General features: G+C 35.1%; 1 protein-coding gene and 1 long non-coding RNA gene across 5 annotated transcripts in view; one reads left to right on the forward strand and one right to left on the reverse strand.

Annotated features, from left to right (window-relative positions):
• Positions 1–12,934, reverse strand: part of LOC309636198 — a 937,790-nt gene that overhangs the window by 151,939 nt on the left and 772,917 nt on the right. The gene's annotated exons all lie outside the window — the stretch shown is intronic.
• The window catches only part of NME7 (NME/NM23 family member 7), a 244,738-nt gene that overhangs the window by 40,858 nt on the left and 190,946 nt on the right, over positions 1–12,934 (forward strand). For all 4 annotated transcript variants that reach the window (XM_082393989.1, XM_082393990.1, XM_082393987.1 and 1 more), the window contains 3 exons: positions 326–492; positions 8,219–8,329; positions 12,121–12,171. In XM_082393989.1, coding sequence (XP_082250115.1) covers positions 326–492; positions 8,219–8,329; positions 12,121–12,171 — 329 coding nt within the window. The remainder of the gene's footprint in view (positions 1–325; positions 493–8,218; positions 8,330–12,120; positions 12,172–12,934) is intronic.

Here is a 12,934-nt window from a genome sequence, read left to right on the forward strand (position 1 = left end):
GGATTTTGTGTCGGCAAGAAAGCAGAAATTTGGAGTTTCTCTGGGATTTCATAGGCACTAATTTGCTGCAGTGATTTGGAAATAAACAAATCTTTCTATCCAGGGTTTTTTAAAGTATTAAATTTGTAATTTTTATGTTATTACTAGAGTAGACTAGGAACTACATAAGTTATGAAAGAAATTATGATTTGTACTTATAGCAAAAATGAAAAAGAATGTAACTTATGTTTAATAGAGCAAAATTAATAACTATTTCTAGTTTTATAATAAGGTTAACATTACCTACTGATAATTTTTTGTTTTATTGTATTGTTTTTGGTTCTAGCATGATGTAAAGAATCATCGCACCTTTTTAAAGCGGACCAAATATGAAGACCTTCACTTGGAAGATTTATTTATAGGCAACAAAGTGAATGTCTTTTCTCGACAACTGGTGCTACTTGACTATGGGGATCAATATACAGCTCGGCAACTGGGCAGTAGGAAAGAAAAGTAAGAAAACAAGTATATAATCTTTTTAAAATTCTTAGAACATTATGTATGTCTTGATACCAAATTCTAACTTCTTGTTTCTATCTTTTGTTTTTACGGTGTAGATATTTTTCAGTGATCCAATTCAGTATTATGACAATTTTAGAATTTTGTGGAGGTAACAAAGTGATGCCCATAGTCTTAGGCAATGATTATTTTCCAGAGGAAAAAGTGCAAACCTTTTATACACCCTCGTCATTCTTCTAATTGGGAACTGAAAATATAAGCCTTAGTGTACAGCATAAAGATGGTTTATGGGGGGGAAGTAGTGATTGCCAGAAGCTCAAAGGAAACTCAGAGGAAAGTAAAGCTATTTCTTGTAGAAGAGTAGGGAAGGCTTTGTGAAGGTATTTGACAGGATCATGAGAGGTGGATTGAATTTTTACCCAGTTGGATCAAGTCGGAGGAATGCTGGTCAGAGGAATGAGTATGAGCAAAAATACAACAGAATGTTATGCACTAGGCAGAGCTCATTGTTCTTCATGACTGGCTTGGTGGTTAAAAATTTTTTTAAATTTAAATAGTAAAATAGACTAATTAGGATAGTAGCAATAGGTATGAAGAGGAAGGAAGGAAAGTGATTAACCGAAGTACAGTAATAGTAGTAATGATAAGCATTAATATCTGTTAGCTATTTTTATAAAAGGTATTGTGTTAAAATGATTTGTATGCATCATTTATTTAAGTCCCACAACAACCTAATACACAAGCTCATAATATTATTATTAGCTCCACTCTGCAGATGGAGAAGTTGAGGCTTAGTGATGTTAGGTAACTTGCTGAAGGTCACAGAGTAGAGGCAAGATTAAAGCCCAGCGTCTGTCTGAATCAAGAATAGGAGGATTTAATCACAGGAGAATGGATAGGACCTGCAAAATGATTATCTTCTTTTTGTCTCAATTCATTTTTATGTCTCCTGTGGCACCTAACACTTCTCCTCATACATTACAAGCACCTTGTCTGTGTTAGATGAATGAATCATTGAATAACAATTTAAAATTTATTATCTACTCTTTCCTTTTCTTCATTTCCTCCCTGTTTTCAAATGATGACCTTTGATCTAGTTGACAAAGGTGTTTTTGTCTAGATTGTTTGGAATATATATTGTCTATTTTTGAGTTTTATTTGCAGACGTAATAGATATCTGATAAATATTGACTGATCAATTGAAGACAGGATATGTGAGTATTTTGAAAAGAAAAAAATATACAAAAACATTGTGATACAAAGAAACTTAATCTGTCTTGGGATCACAACTGCATCCCTAAAGGCCGTGGTGGTGATGCCTCAAACAGTGCATTATTCACAGGGGATGCCCCACGTAACTTTGTTGAATGAATGAGCTTATGTTGTTGAAAATAGTCGTTGTGTTTGGAGGCAGAGCTCCCCGCTGGCTGCCTCCCTGCCTTCTTCCCTCCCTCCCATTGCATGTGGCTCTTCCTGTGAAGTGGAGAAACTGCAGCATGGTGGCTTCTGTGTGTCTCTCTGGTCTTCTCTCTTCATTGTTTGTCGTAGCTACGTTTGTCATTCTGACTTTCCCTCAGTTTTGATTTAGAGGAGAGACAGAACAAGTTGCAGTTGTAGCTGAAAATTAGGCTAGCCAGAAAACATAATACTAAAATGACATTGTAATTTTCAACCTCTACTTTTATGAGTTTGCAGCTTTCTGAGTCTAGCACGAGCTATATTTGAAATGGAATGTTAATTCTTTGGTCATCTTTCTTGGCTCTGGTTTCTGTGGCTTATATTATATTGTGCTGACTTGGGGGATTCTTTGGATTTGTGGAGTGATTGTTGCAGTAATGAAAAATAGAGATCACTGGTGGAAGTTAAGACTGTATGTATAAAAAGCTCCCAAAACTATTTAATTCTATAGGAAAAAAAATCTGTCTAACTATATTTTGAGGTTTGCCACCCAAATAATAGCTGGTTATCTACCTAATACCTGAGTCCCCCCCATTGTAATATTCTTTCTGTGACTTCTTTACAAGCCCTTTATAATTCTGGAGGTTCTCTGATGCTCAGTGTGGTATTAGTACACAGGTGGTGATGGATCAGTGAGGTGGTGAATGACTCATAAAAAAGGAAAACCAAAGATTCCCAGGACAACTCTGAACTAGGAAAAAAAAAAAAAAAATGTTAGACAAATAGGAATCTCATTGTTGTGAGATCTACTGATAAAAGTCTATGGGATTAAGGAAACACCAACCACAGTTCCTTTATTTACAAGTAATAAATATTTATAACTTAATTTTTGATCACATGCTATATGCCAACCAATGTGGTAGGCATCTCAGTTCAAGACCACTTCAAGTTTTCATTTAAACTAGCAAAAATCAGTGAATTAGGGAGACAGGGTTAATAGTATGACCCAATCAAAATAAAATAATAATAGCTGTAACAATTATAATTAATATATATATTAATTGATTTGTCTACAGTGAATGTTGTTGATTCCATTTTACAGAACACAGCCATAGTCACACAGCTACAAAGTAAAGGGAAACAAGTATATCTTGTTGTGTTTGACTTTAAAACTCATTCTCTTTTTATTAAAACCTCTAATTAATATATTGGTAAATACTATTGAATGGACTGATTTAAAAATAGGAGGAACAGAAGAATGTGAAGACAGATTTTAAATATTTGGGCTTTATAAATATAATTAATTAAAATATGTGCAATATTCTATTTTTACTGACTTCAATTGTTTCACCATTTTCTCTTCTGATTCTCTCCTAACTGCAAGTGGGTTAAATCCAGCAACCATTTGGGTGATTTAAATAAACTTCAGAATTCAAGAGTTTTAAAAATATATTGTTTCATTTAAATGACCAAAGAAGTAGGCATATGGAGAAATACATGCATGTCTATCATGGTCCCATGGAAATAGCTTCTATGTAATAATTATAACTTAGCCTAGTTCTCAGTTTTATATAGTGTCAAGGATAATTTATGAACTAATTTTATCCCTATTATATTTATCATACTCAATTATTTTCTTTTTGGAGTAAAGCCTGTAGTGAGAGGGAGGAGTAAAGCTGATCTTCATGGTGCCCGTCTGCTAATTTTGAGGCACTTATCAAGATAATTCTATGTAATTCAACTTAGCTAACAAACTAGCCTCAGCTTTCTAATTCCCGTTAACTGTAGAAATCTGACATTCGATTTACATTTCTATTCTCTTTTTCAAAAATCTCTGTATTGAGGTATAATAGACAAACAAAAAGCTGTAAATATTTAATACATACAACTTGGTGAGTTTGGAGCTAAGTATATACCCATGAAACCATTACCACAGTCAAGGATATAAATTTATCTATTACCTCCAAAATTTTCCTCCCACCCCCTTATTATTTTTTATATTGATTTTTCTTTTGTGGTAAGGGAACTTAATGAAAGATTTACTCTCTTAGCTAATTTTAATCTATTCTCCTTATAAAGCTCCTCAAATCAAATGGATAAGTGTTATCAGTTGTCAATGAGTCATAGTATTTGATTTAAAAACATTTTTTTCTTTAAAATTTTTGTTTCTTTTTTTTTTAGAGTATTCAATTTTAATTTTAGATGGTAATAAATTGATGCTTTATGGTTTTACTATTCAGATGTAAAGACATCATACAGGCTTTTTGTCATCTCTTGGGTTCAGTTAGTCTCCATTCTCCCTTCTGAATATTAACTGATGGAACGTTAACGTAGGCGCCAAATGCAAATCAAAGTAAAGTGCTGGTTTAGGCTGTCTAGTATAAGCCAGCTCTGAGAATGGTTGTGGTTTATTCCTACTTCTCCACCCCACCCCCTGCCCTCCTTCCCAGTCTGAACCTTGGGGCCTGTCTGAGGGAGAGAGATACCTTTAGAGCAAACCCTGAGAGCACACTTGCCCATCCAGCGTGGGAGACAGAGCACCAGAGAGAGGTAGGTTTCCATGCAGGTGCTGGCCTCTGCCTCCGCTGTGCTAACCAGATGGAAGCAGGAGAAGAACTATAGACTGTGTCCTGCATGAGGGCTTGCAGGTCTGAGAGAGAAGAGGCAGGGCCGCATACAACCAGAAACCCTTAAATGTGACCATATGTGGAGGAGCAAATGAAGGGGGTGGAGAGAGGGAGCGCTCTCCTGGGAATGGAGTAGAAGTCACTTTACCCACAAGGAGCAAAGGTACACATGTTCTCATTGTTCCTGGAGTTTTATTTCTTTAAGCCAGTCGGCCTAACAATTTTAAGTAGACCAAGGCTACTTCTCAGGGGAGGAGACCAGACAATTACTGGTATTAGTTCAGTTCTGTTCTCACCTTTGGGAAACTACTCCCTCAATACCAATTACTGTTACTTTACATATCCTCCTAGGTGGTGGTGAGCAGTTGAGTTTTGGCTGCAAAAAGGCACTGAAATGCATTCAAGTAAGACTTTAGTTCAATTACCAAGGCCTTGCTAAAAATTCACCCCCCTGCAGCCTATCTTTATCTCATCTTTACTCACCTATGGTCTCATTGTCCAAGATGGCTTACTCATGCAGGCAAAAAACTGAATGTCCAAAACAACAATGAAACTATATAAGTTGGAAGAGAGAACATTGGAGCTAAAGTGTTCTAAAGTCTTTCTAAAGGGTCAAGATATTATACAATTTTAAGAATTTTAAGTTAAATAAGTATGAAAAAGTTTCACAGCTAACCACTAGAAAAATAGTATATAAACTCCAAACCAATAGAGAGTACAGTAGGCAGAATCATGGCTGCTCAAAGATGTCCGTGTTCAAATCTCTGGAACCTATGAATATGTTACTATATGGTCAGGCCATTCAAGATGGCTGTTCTCTCGCTCTCTGTAGATCCCCTGATTGACTAGGCCCTGCTTCACTCACATGACTATCCAATTCTCTTAATTGTAAGGGTTGTTAATTAGCCCCTGGTAACTAATGAGCCCACCTGACATCAATTCCCCCCTGTAAATGGTAGCCTCCCTCCGTCCTGAGTAGCCAAGACTGCTGCTACAGCCTGCCTACAGTTTGCCGCACACCGTGGGGGTGTTGCTCCAGGACCTTGCTTCAGACATGTAAGCTCCTCCATCAATTAAACCATTGAGGTCTCTTTTGCTGCTCTCTGGGCTCTTTCTTCTCTCTCGAGGCTGGGCATCTGCAAGGCTTGCAAGCCTGCGGGTGCAGCCCAACAGTTACCTTACATGGCAAAGAGACTTTGCAGATTTAAGATTACAGGCCTTGAGATGGGGAAATTATTCTGCATCATTCCTGTGGGTGCGATCTAATCACAGGAATCCATAAAACCAGAGAACCTTTCTGGCTGCAGAGAACCAGAGAGATGCCAGTGTGAGAAGGACCCAGTCTCCATTGCTAGATTTGAAGGTGGAAGGAGACCACAGCCAAGGAATGGGTGGCCTTAGCCATCTTTCTCAAGAATGGATTTGATTGATAATGTATTTTTGGTTGATATCTTTTTGTCATTGCTTTACTTTCAGCCTTGTTAAGTTATATTGTAGATATATCTCTTGTAAACAGCATGCAGCTCTTTAAAAAAAAATCAGTCTGAAAACCTCTAGATTTTCACTGGTAAGACTAGTACATGTACATTTACATATGCTGTATTAGTATTTTTGTACATATTTCAACTATTTTACTGCTTTCCTGCTTTTCTATTTTTTTCTTCTTGCCATTCTTTTGTTGAGGTGTTTTTCCTCTCCAGTTTTTTTTTCTCTGTAGTCTTTTATTGAAGACATAACAAATTACCACAAAGTCAGCTGCTTAAACAATACAAATTTATTATCTTAGTTTTATATATCAGAAGTCCAACACAGATTTCATCAGGCTGAGATCAAGGTGTTGGTAGGGAAGGCTACATTTCTTTGTGGAGGCTTTAGGGGAGAATCCATCTCCCTGCCTGTTCCAGCTCTTGAGGCCTCAAGGAAAGAGAAGCCTGGCTGTCTGAACCGACCCACTAGCCGAATGCAGCAGTGTGACCCATCCCAGGTGAAACCACTCCCCAGCCAACCTACATGACCTTGAGAAGTTGTTTGTAGTTTTAAGCCACTACATTTTGGGGTGGTTTGTTATGCAGCAACAGATAACAGCGGCACTATTAATATATTTTCGTGGCGCTTTACTTTCTTTGTGTGCTATCTTCACTTTTAAATAATACATATGATTCCTAAGGCCTATCTTATTTTTCCTCCAAAATGCATTTTAACTATTATCTACTGAACAATTAAGCCGTGAAGAGGTGACAGAGGAACTTGCTTGGAGTAATTAATCACAGTAATCAATGCTTTGTCTCCTGTAGGCATTTAAAGAGAAAATGAAACTGCATTTTTTTTTCGTATTGCTTGTTGTTCACTGCCGATGTGTTTTATATTTTCTTTAAGAGCTTTGGTTCTTGAAGACGTTTCCAGAGTTTTAGCATAAACAATCATGGGTTAGTTTGGCTTTATAATATTTTAAACAATGTGAGCTAAAAAAGTGACAAGTTTTAACTGTATCTTTGAAGCCATATAAAATGCTAGAAGTGACTCACTTGCTTCAGAATAAAAAGTCCGTTTATCACAAGCCCTATCGAACTAAAATGAACAACTTTTGTTATTTAAAAGTTTTAAAAGCCAGCCATAAGTTATATCCAGTTGTAAGTAAGGATATTTGTATCATTATATCCTTAGCTAAGTTTGTCTCATTGGCGAAAAAAGCCTACTTTGAAAAAGCCTACCAGTCTCCTTTTATGGATTCCTTGAGTTAATGCCAATGTGTCAGAACAATTGAAAATAAAGGGAAAGTGACAGCAATTTTTTATCTTATTTTGTGTGCCAGATAAACTGAATTACTCCAGCTAATCTGATTTTACCTTGCGTTTGCAAATGTTGGTCTTGAGGATTTGTGATTATGCTCCCTTTTGCTAATATTAATAGCGACATTATTTGTGGTGTGGTGTGGAAGGAGCACAGACCCAAGAGTCGAGTGAGCTGGGTGTTCTGTCCTGAGGAGGCCACAGACCAGCTGTGTGATCTTTGGAGCGTTACCTCTCTGGGCCTTGTTTCCTTGTTAGTAAACTGAGGAAATTCAGGTGATCTCCATCTCTCAAAATCCATTAATTCTGTGGCTTCAGAGGGGAGAATGCATAGCTCTGGTGCGTCCTCTAAGAGGAAAGTGTGATTTTAAAAGTTAGCAGGGTGTTTGCTAGCCATATACATCTTCAGGTAAGAAGACATTTAGTTCTTTGTATATCATTCATGCTATGAATAAAGTGTTAATAGAAGAATTTATATTATTTCCAAATCAATGCTGAACTGACTGCGTGGCATACACACGTTAAAGTCTAAGAGACCAAAAATCAAGCTAATATGTTTAATGCAACTCTTTAGAGAATTGTTGTCTTTTATAAAGCGTATGCTAAGAAATAGAAATCTTAAACACCTGTGTTTTATAACGTGGACATATTTAAAATGAGTCTTAACTTTTTTTCCCTCTAAGCTTTTATGATTTTTCTAGATTGGGTACCTAATTTTTATTTCCTTGTGAAAGAATAGTAAACTTCCATTGTGTAAGTTTTTAAGAGACCATTAATACACTTGTGTTTATAATTCACTTTGATGTTTGATCTAGGATTTTTAAGGAAATTACCACTGCTTGGGAATTATAAGTAAAAACTGCCAAACTATTTTTATCTTTAAATTTATTCTTTATTTCTTTATAGAACATTAGCCCTGATTAAACCAGATGCAGTATCAAAAGCAGGAGAAATCATTGAAATAATAAGCAAAGCTGGATTTACTCTAACCAAACTCAAAATGATGACACTTTCAAGGTAAATTTTTTGAGCATTCTCAGTTATGTAATGTCTGGTTCCTTTTTTTAAAAAAAAAATCATCTATCTTTCATGTCATTGTTTAAAAACTTACACAGAATGACAAAGAATAGTATAGTAATCTTATTAGAATGAGGAAATGGAAGACAAAAGGTAAGCAGATGCATAAAGGATGATTGAACTCTCAGCAAATAGGAGTTGTCAGGTTATACTATTAACTATGTATTAGACATGAACTCTTCATTGTCTTTCATAACCCCATCTGCTTTTATAACACCAGTGTTTCATAACTGTAATCTCTTCTTTTGTACAATGTAACACATTGTATAAAAAGTGTAGAAGAAATGAATATTAGATTATTTCTATTTGACAAGGGAATGTTACTGTTGAGATTTTCAAAAGTCATGTGTTTGGAAATGTTTTAGTTCCTTCCAATATATATATAATTGGCAGATATACCTATTTACTGCTCTGCAAAGCAAGCCATTCTATCTGACCAGATATTTTCTAAGTTATTTAATGAAAATAAGACTTAGTGTTAGGTAGGGACATTAATGTAGCTGTTAGGCAGGGCTCGACCCAGCAGTTTTCTTAGGGTACTTCGCTGATTTGTGTGTGTTTGTTTGCTTAGGTGTCTTCTCACTGATGTTCCTGGCTCTTTATCCCACAGGATGGTTGCTTTTTTGTCTCTGTGAGAACAGGGACGATGGAGAGCAGTAGAGAGTCAGCGTAGCTTTGATAAGTCTGATCCCTAGAAACCTTAACAAAACATTCTCATTTTTACCCCAGTAATGACATAATTTGAATTTTTCCCCTATGTAAGATCTCCCACTTTACATATATTCTAAAAAGGCAGGCGTCTTCCATTTCAGAGCACAGAATCTAGAGCCAGATTACTTGTAACTGCACCGCTTACTAGGTTGTGACTCTGGACAACTTACCTCTGTGCTTCAGTTTCTTCATCTGCAAAACGGAGGTTATAACATCACCTGTATCATGAAGTTGTTATGAGGGTTATGTGAGTTTAATAAAAGTAAAGTGCTTTGAAAAACCGTGGCACATAGTAGGTGTATATAGGTGTTAGCTATTAGTGGTAGTAGTGTAGTACTAGTGATATCACTATTATTTACTAGAAACCAAGGTCATGATCTTTTATGAACGTAGTTGCATTTGTCCCATTTCTGTCTGTATCGAGAACGCTTGCCCTCACAGCAGGCTATGGGACTGAATTCTGGAGAGATGACTGAATACTTTTAGTGAGATTAAAACTTTTTTATGTCTCTACACTTCCAGTGTTTGATAATTTGGTGTCAAACTTTCCACAATAAAGTTGCCCAAGAAAACTTAACAGCTTTCTAAATTGTTAACAGCACCTCATACCTCTCTATTAATATGACTGTCAAGTCTTGGATTTTACCCAACTTAAAAGCTAGTAAGTTAGTCTGTCACTCTCTCAGGGATGCTAGCAGAAGACGTGAGACTTCTGAGTCAGAGACAGAGGGCTTGAGTATGGCTCAGTAAACAGCATGAACACCATGTTTCTGTTGGTTCCCTTTGCTTTCATGTCCCGTGGGAATAACATGATATGGGCCTGGGTGGATGTTGTACACACAGTTGATTGCATCACCCCTGAGGAGCACTGAACTTAGGTTACCCACTGTTTCATTAACGAGCAGTAAACAAGCCTGCTCTTTGTACTGAAGAGACATGACCTCATCCCTCAAAGTTGCTCATTATAAACATAACTCCAAGAAATGGCTAGGATAAAGAGTAGCTGGGGCCTCGCATTCTTGGCATACCCAATAAGACACGTTAGGAGTGGCAGAGACCCATGGAGGAGTATCTCCCAATGCTTAAATCTTTTCTAAACTTATTTGTTCAAATGTCAGTTCCTCCCTCATGACAGTATCTGAAAGGCAGAAGCTGAGTTCCATCTAACTTTGTACTTCTAGTTCTTGGATCAGTGCCTGATTCAAAGTAGGCACTAAGTAAGTATTTCGTAAAAGAATTAATAGATCTTTGTGACAACGGTGAGTTTCTTTATAAAAACATAACAAAACAAAACATAACAAAATAACAACAAAGAGACTCCTCTAGGTGGTGATGCACTTGTTAATCTTTCTCTCCATCTAAACTTTTTAAGGGAGAAATTAAATAAGAATGATGAGAAAAAAATTCATGAACTCTCATCTTGGTTTCAGTTATAGATTTTCAGTGGAAATAACTATGGGGTCAGTGACATATGAGAAGAAAGCAATAAGATACTTTCAGTAATTAATATTTTTCTTTTCACTGATATTAAACATTATGATTTTTCTTAGTGGTTCATTTGTGTTAAAGTTTAGAATTGGTCATATTAGTAGTCTCGCTGCTAACTCTTCTAAAATACTCCCCACTTGAGGTTTTTTAGACACTCAGTTTTACCTCATTTTAGGCTGCAATACAGAATATCCATATCATTTTTATGAATTCTTTTCCTTACCCGCTAGAATTTTTTTTTTTTCTGAAGTTGGTAATAGTAAGGTCATAAGCAATCAGAGATTTGGGTTCAGATCTCCCTGTCCTTCTTCCCTTACCAGCACTTTGACCTGCACAAGTTATGTAATCATGCTGAACTTCATTATTTTCAGATGTAAAATGAAGATGGTCATACCTATTTCAATATATTGTTATGAGGAATAATAAAATTTAATGTTGGGCATATAATAGCCTCTAGAAAAATGAGTTTTCTTCCCCTTCCATTTCTTGGGATGAATTTCACTTTCTATACTTGCATAGTATACTTTCATAATCTTTTCATGGCCAAAGAGAATATTTTAGTACACTTGGTTTGAATAAAAGTATATCCTGATATAGCTTATTAAGTGAATTCATTTTGTAATGGGCCTATAAGATCTTAAAGCATTGCATACTAAATTATCAAGCCTGAAAGGTTAATCTTTTGTTAGGGGATACTTTAATTGGCTATTTTAAAAAGTTGATGTTGACATATATTTGTCATATACAGTGAATTCAGTTTAAAGCCTTTGAGAAAACTGTACAAGTTTGAGACACTTGGTTTGATTAACCGAAAAGTCTAAATAACTTTTTAAATCAGTGTAAAAGTCCATTATCCTTTCATTGTTTCTATAGTTGTGGGACTATAAATTTAAAAGTAAATCCCGATTGCCCTTAATAAATTCAGATTTCTGAATATCTCCATATTATCCCTTTTTTGGGGGGATGTAAGTTCAAGGGTTCATTTTTAATACATTAAAAACCAATAAAAATACATTGATATGCATAATTTGTCAAGCAGTTTTTCAAAACACAAATATATAGTCTTTCTTTTAGAGCGATCTAAGGAAGAAAACTATAACTATTACATTAAAATTCTAGCCTAACCTCTCAAGTTTAAAGCCTGTAGAAGGAGGTAACAAATTTTGAATTTGAAGATGGCTTTGCATTTTTTGATGTAACTTATTTGAACTTTAAAGAACAAATAATTTTTATTGGTCATATGTTAAACTTTGGTTTTAGAATGTTAAAGATGCTAGTGAAAAGGAAGATAGTAGATTTGAACATGAGTAATAAAGTAAGTATTGCCTCTTTTGTTCATTTTAATTTTACATCTTAGCATAGATATCCATACTAGCAAAAATTTGAAAAGAGGGGAGATTTGAGCAGAATGTTTGGTGAAAAGTCCTTAACTCACATACGGATCACATAGAGAATTTCATTATTTTATTAATGTAAGTTAAAATAATTTCCTTACATAATTCTTAACTATTGTCATTTTGATTATTTTATAGGAAAGAAGCAACAGATTTTCATATAGATCATCAGTCAAGGCCCTTTTTAAAGTAGGTACTGAAATTGGGGCTCGTGGGATATAATGGAGGATATCGTGGAAAACTAAAGAGTTATAATTTTACAATTCAAAAATTTGTTACATGAGAATAATTTGTCAAAAAATCCTTAGCAACATCTTGCAACTGCAGAGAGCTTTTTTTCTAAGAATTGTTTTTTTCTCTCCTTTTATTAATTGAAAATTCTCTTATCATTAAATAAACGTATTAAACTTTAATCAGAAGCAAATAAAATGCTTTGTTTAAATTATAAGGAGCATAGCTTTCTTTTTAGATTTCAGTAGATTAAAAATAGAGAGATAATTACATTTTATGTTGAATATCTATTGTGTTTTAAACTCTTATTTTAGCATTCTCAATGTATATAAAACATTGTTCAAAGAACCTTTATACGTTAACTAAGTTGTTTGATATACGTTTTGTTCTTTGAAATATAGCGACAAATATGTTAGAAACTGAAACTATGTTCTAAATATTTGGGTTGTATTTAAAGTTAAGTGAATATTGTGCACCTCATATTGCTATTGACAAAGGAGGAATGCTCACTTTTCTAATAAAGAAGGATTAGCCAAGCTGCTGCAATAGAAATGCTATTTGGTGTCCTGTACAGAATAGTGCCTTAATAAAGAAAATTTTTACATAAGAAAATCATTATGGTATCGATTATTTTAAACCAAGCATTATAAAAATGTTCTCAAACCTTGTGTAGAATAGGCATCTACAATTGTCTTGGAAATTATTCTTTGTTATAGTCTTC

This window comes from Balaenoptera borealis (assembly GCF_965194805.1).
Source record: "Balaenoptera borealis genome assembly, chromosome: 1".
Classification (NCBI taxonomy): Eukaryota; Metazoa; Chordata; class Mammalia; order Artiodactyla; family Balaenopteridae; genus Balaenoptera; species Balaenoptera borealis.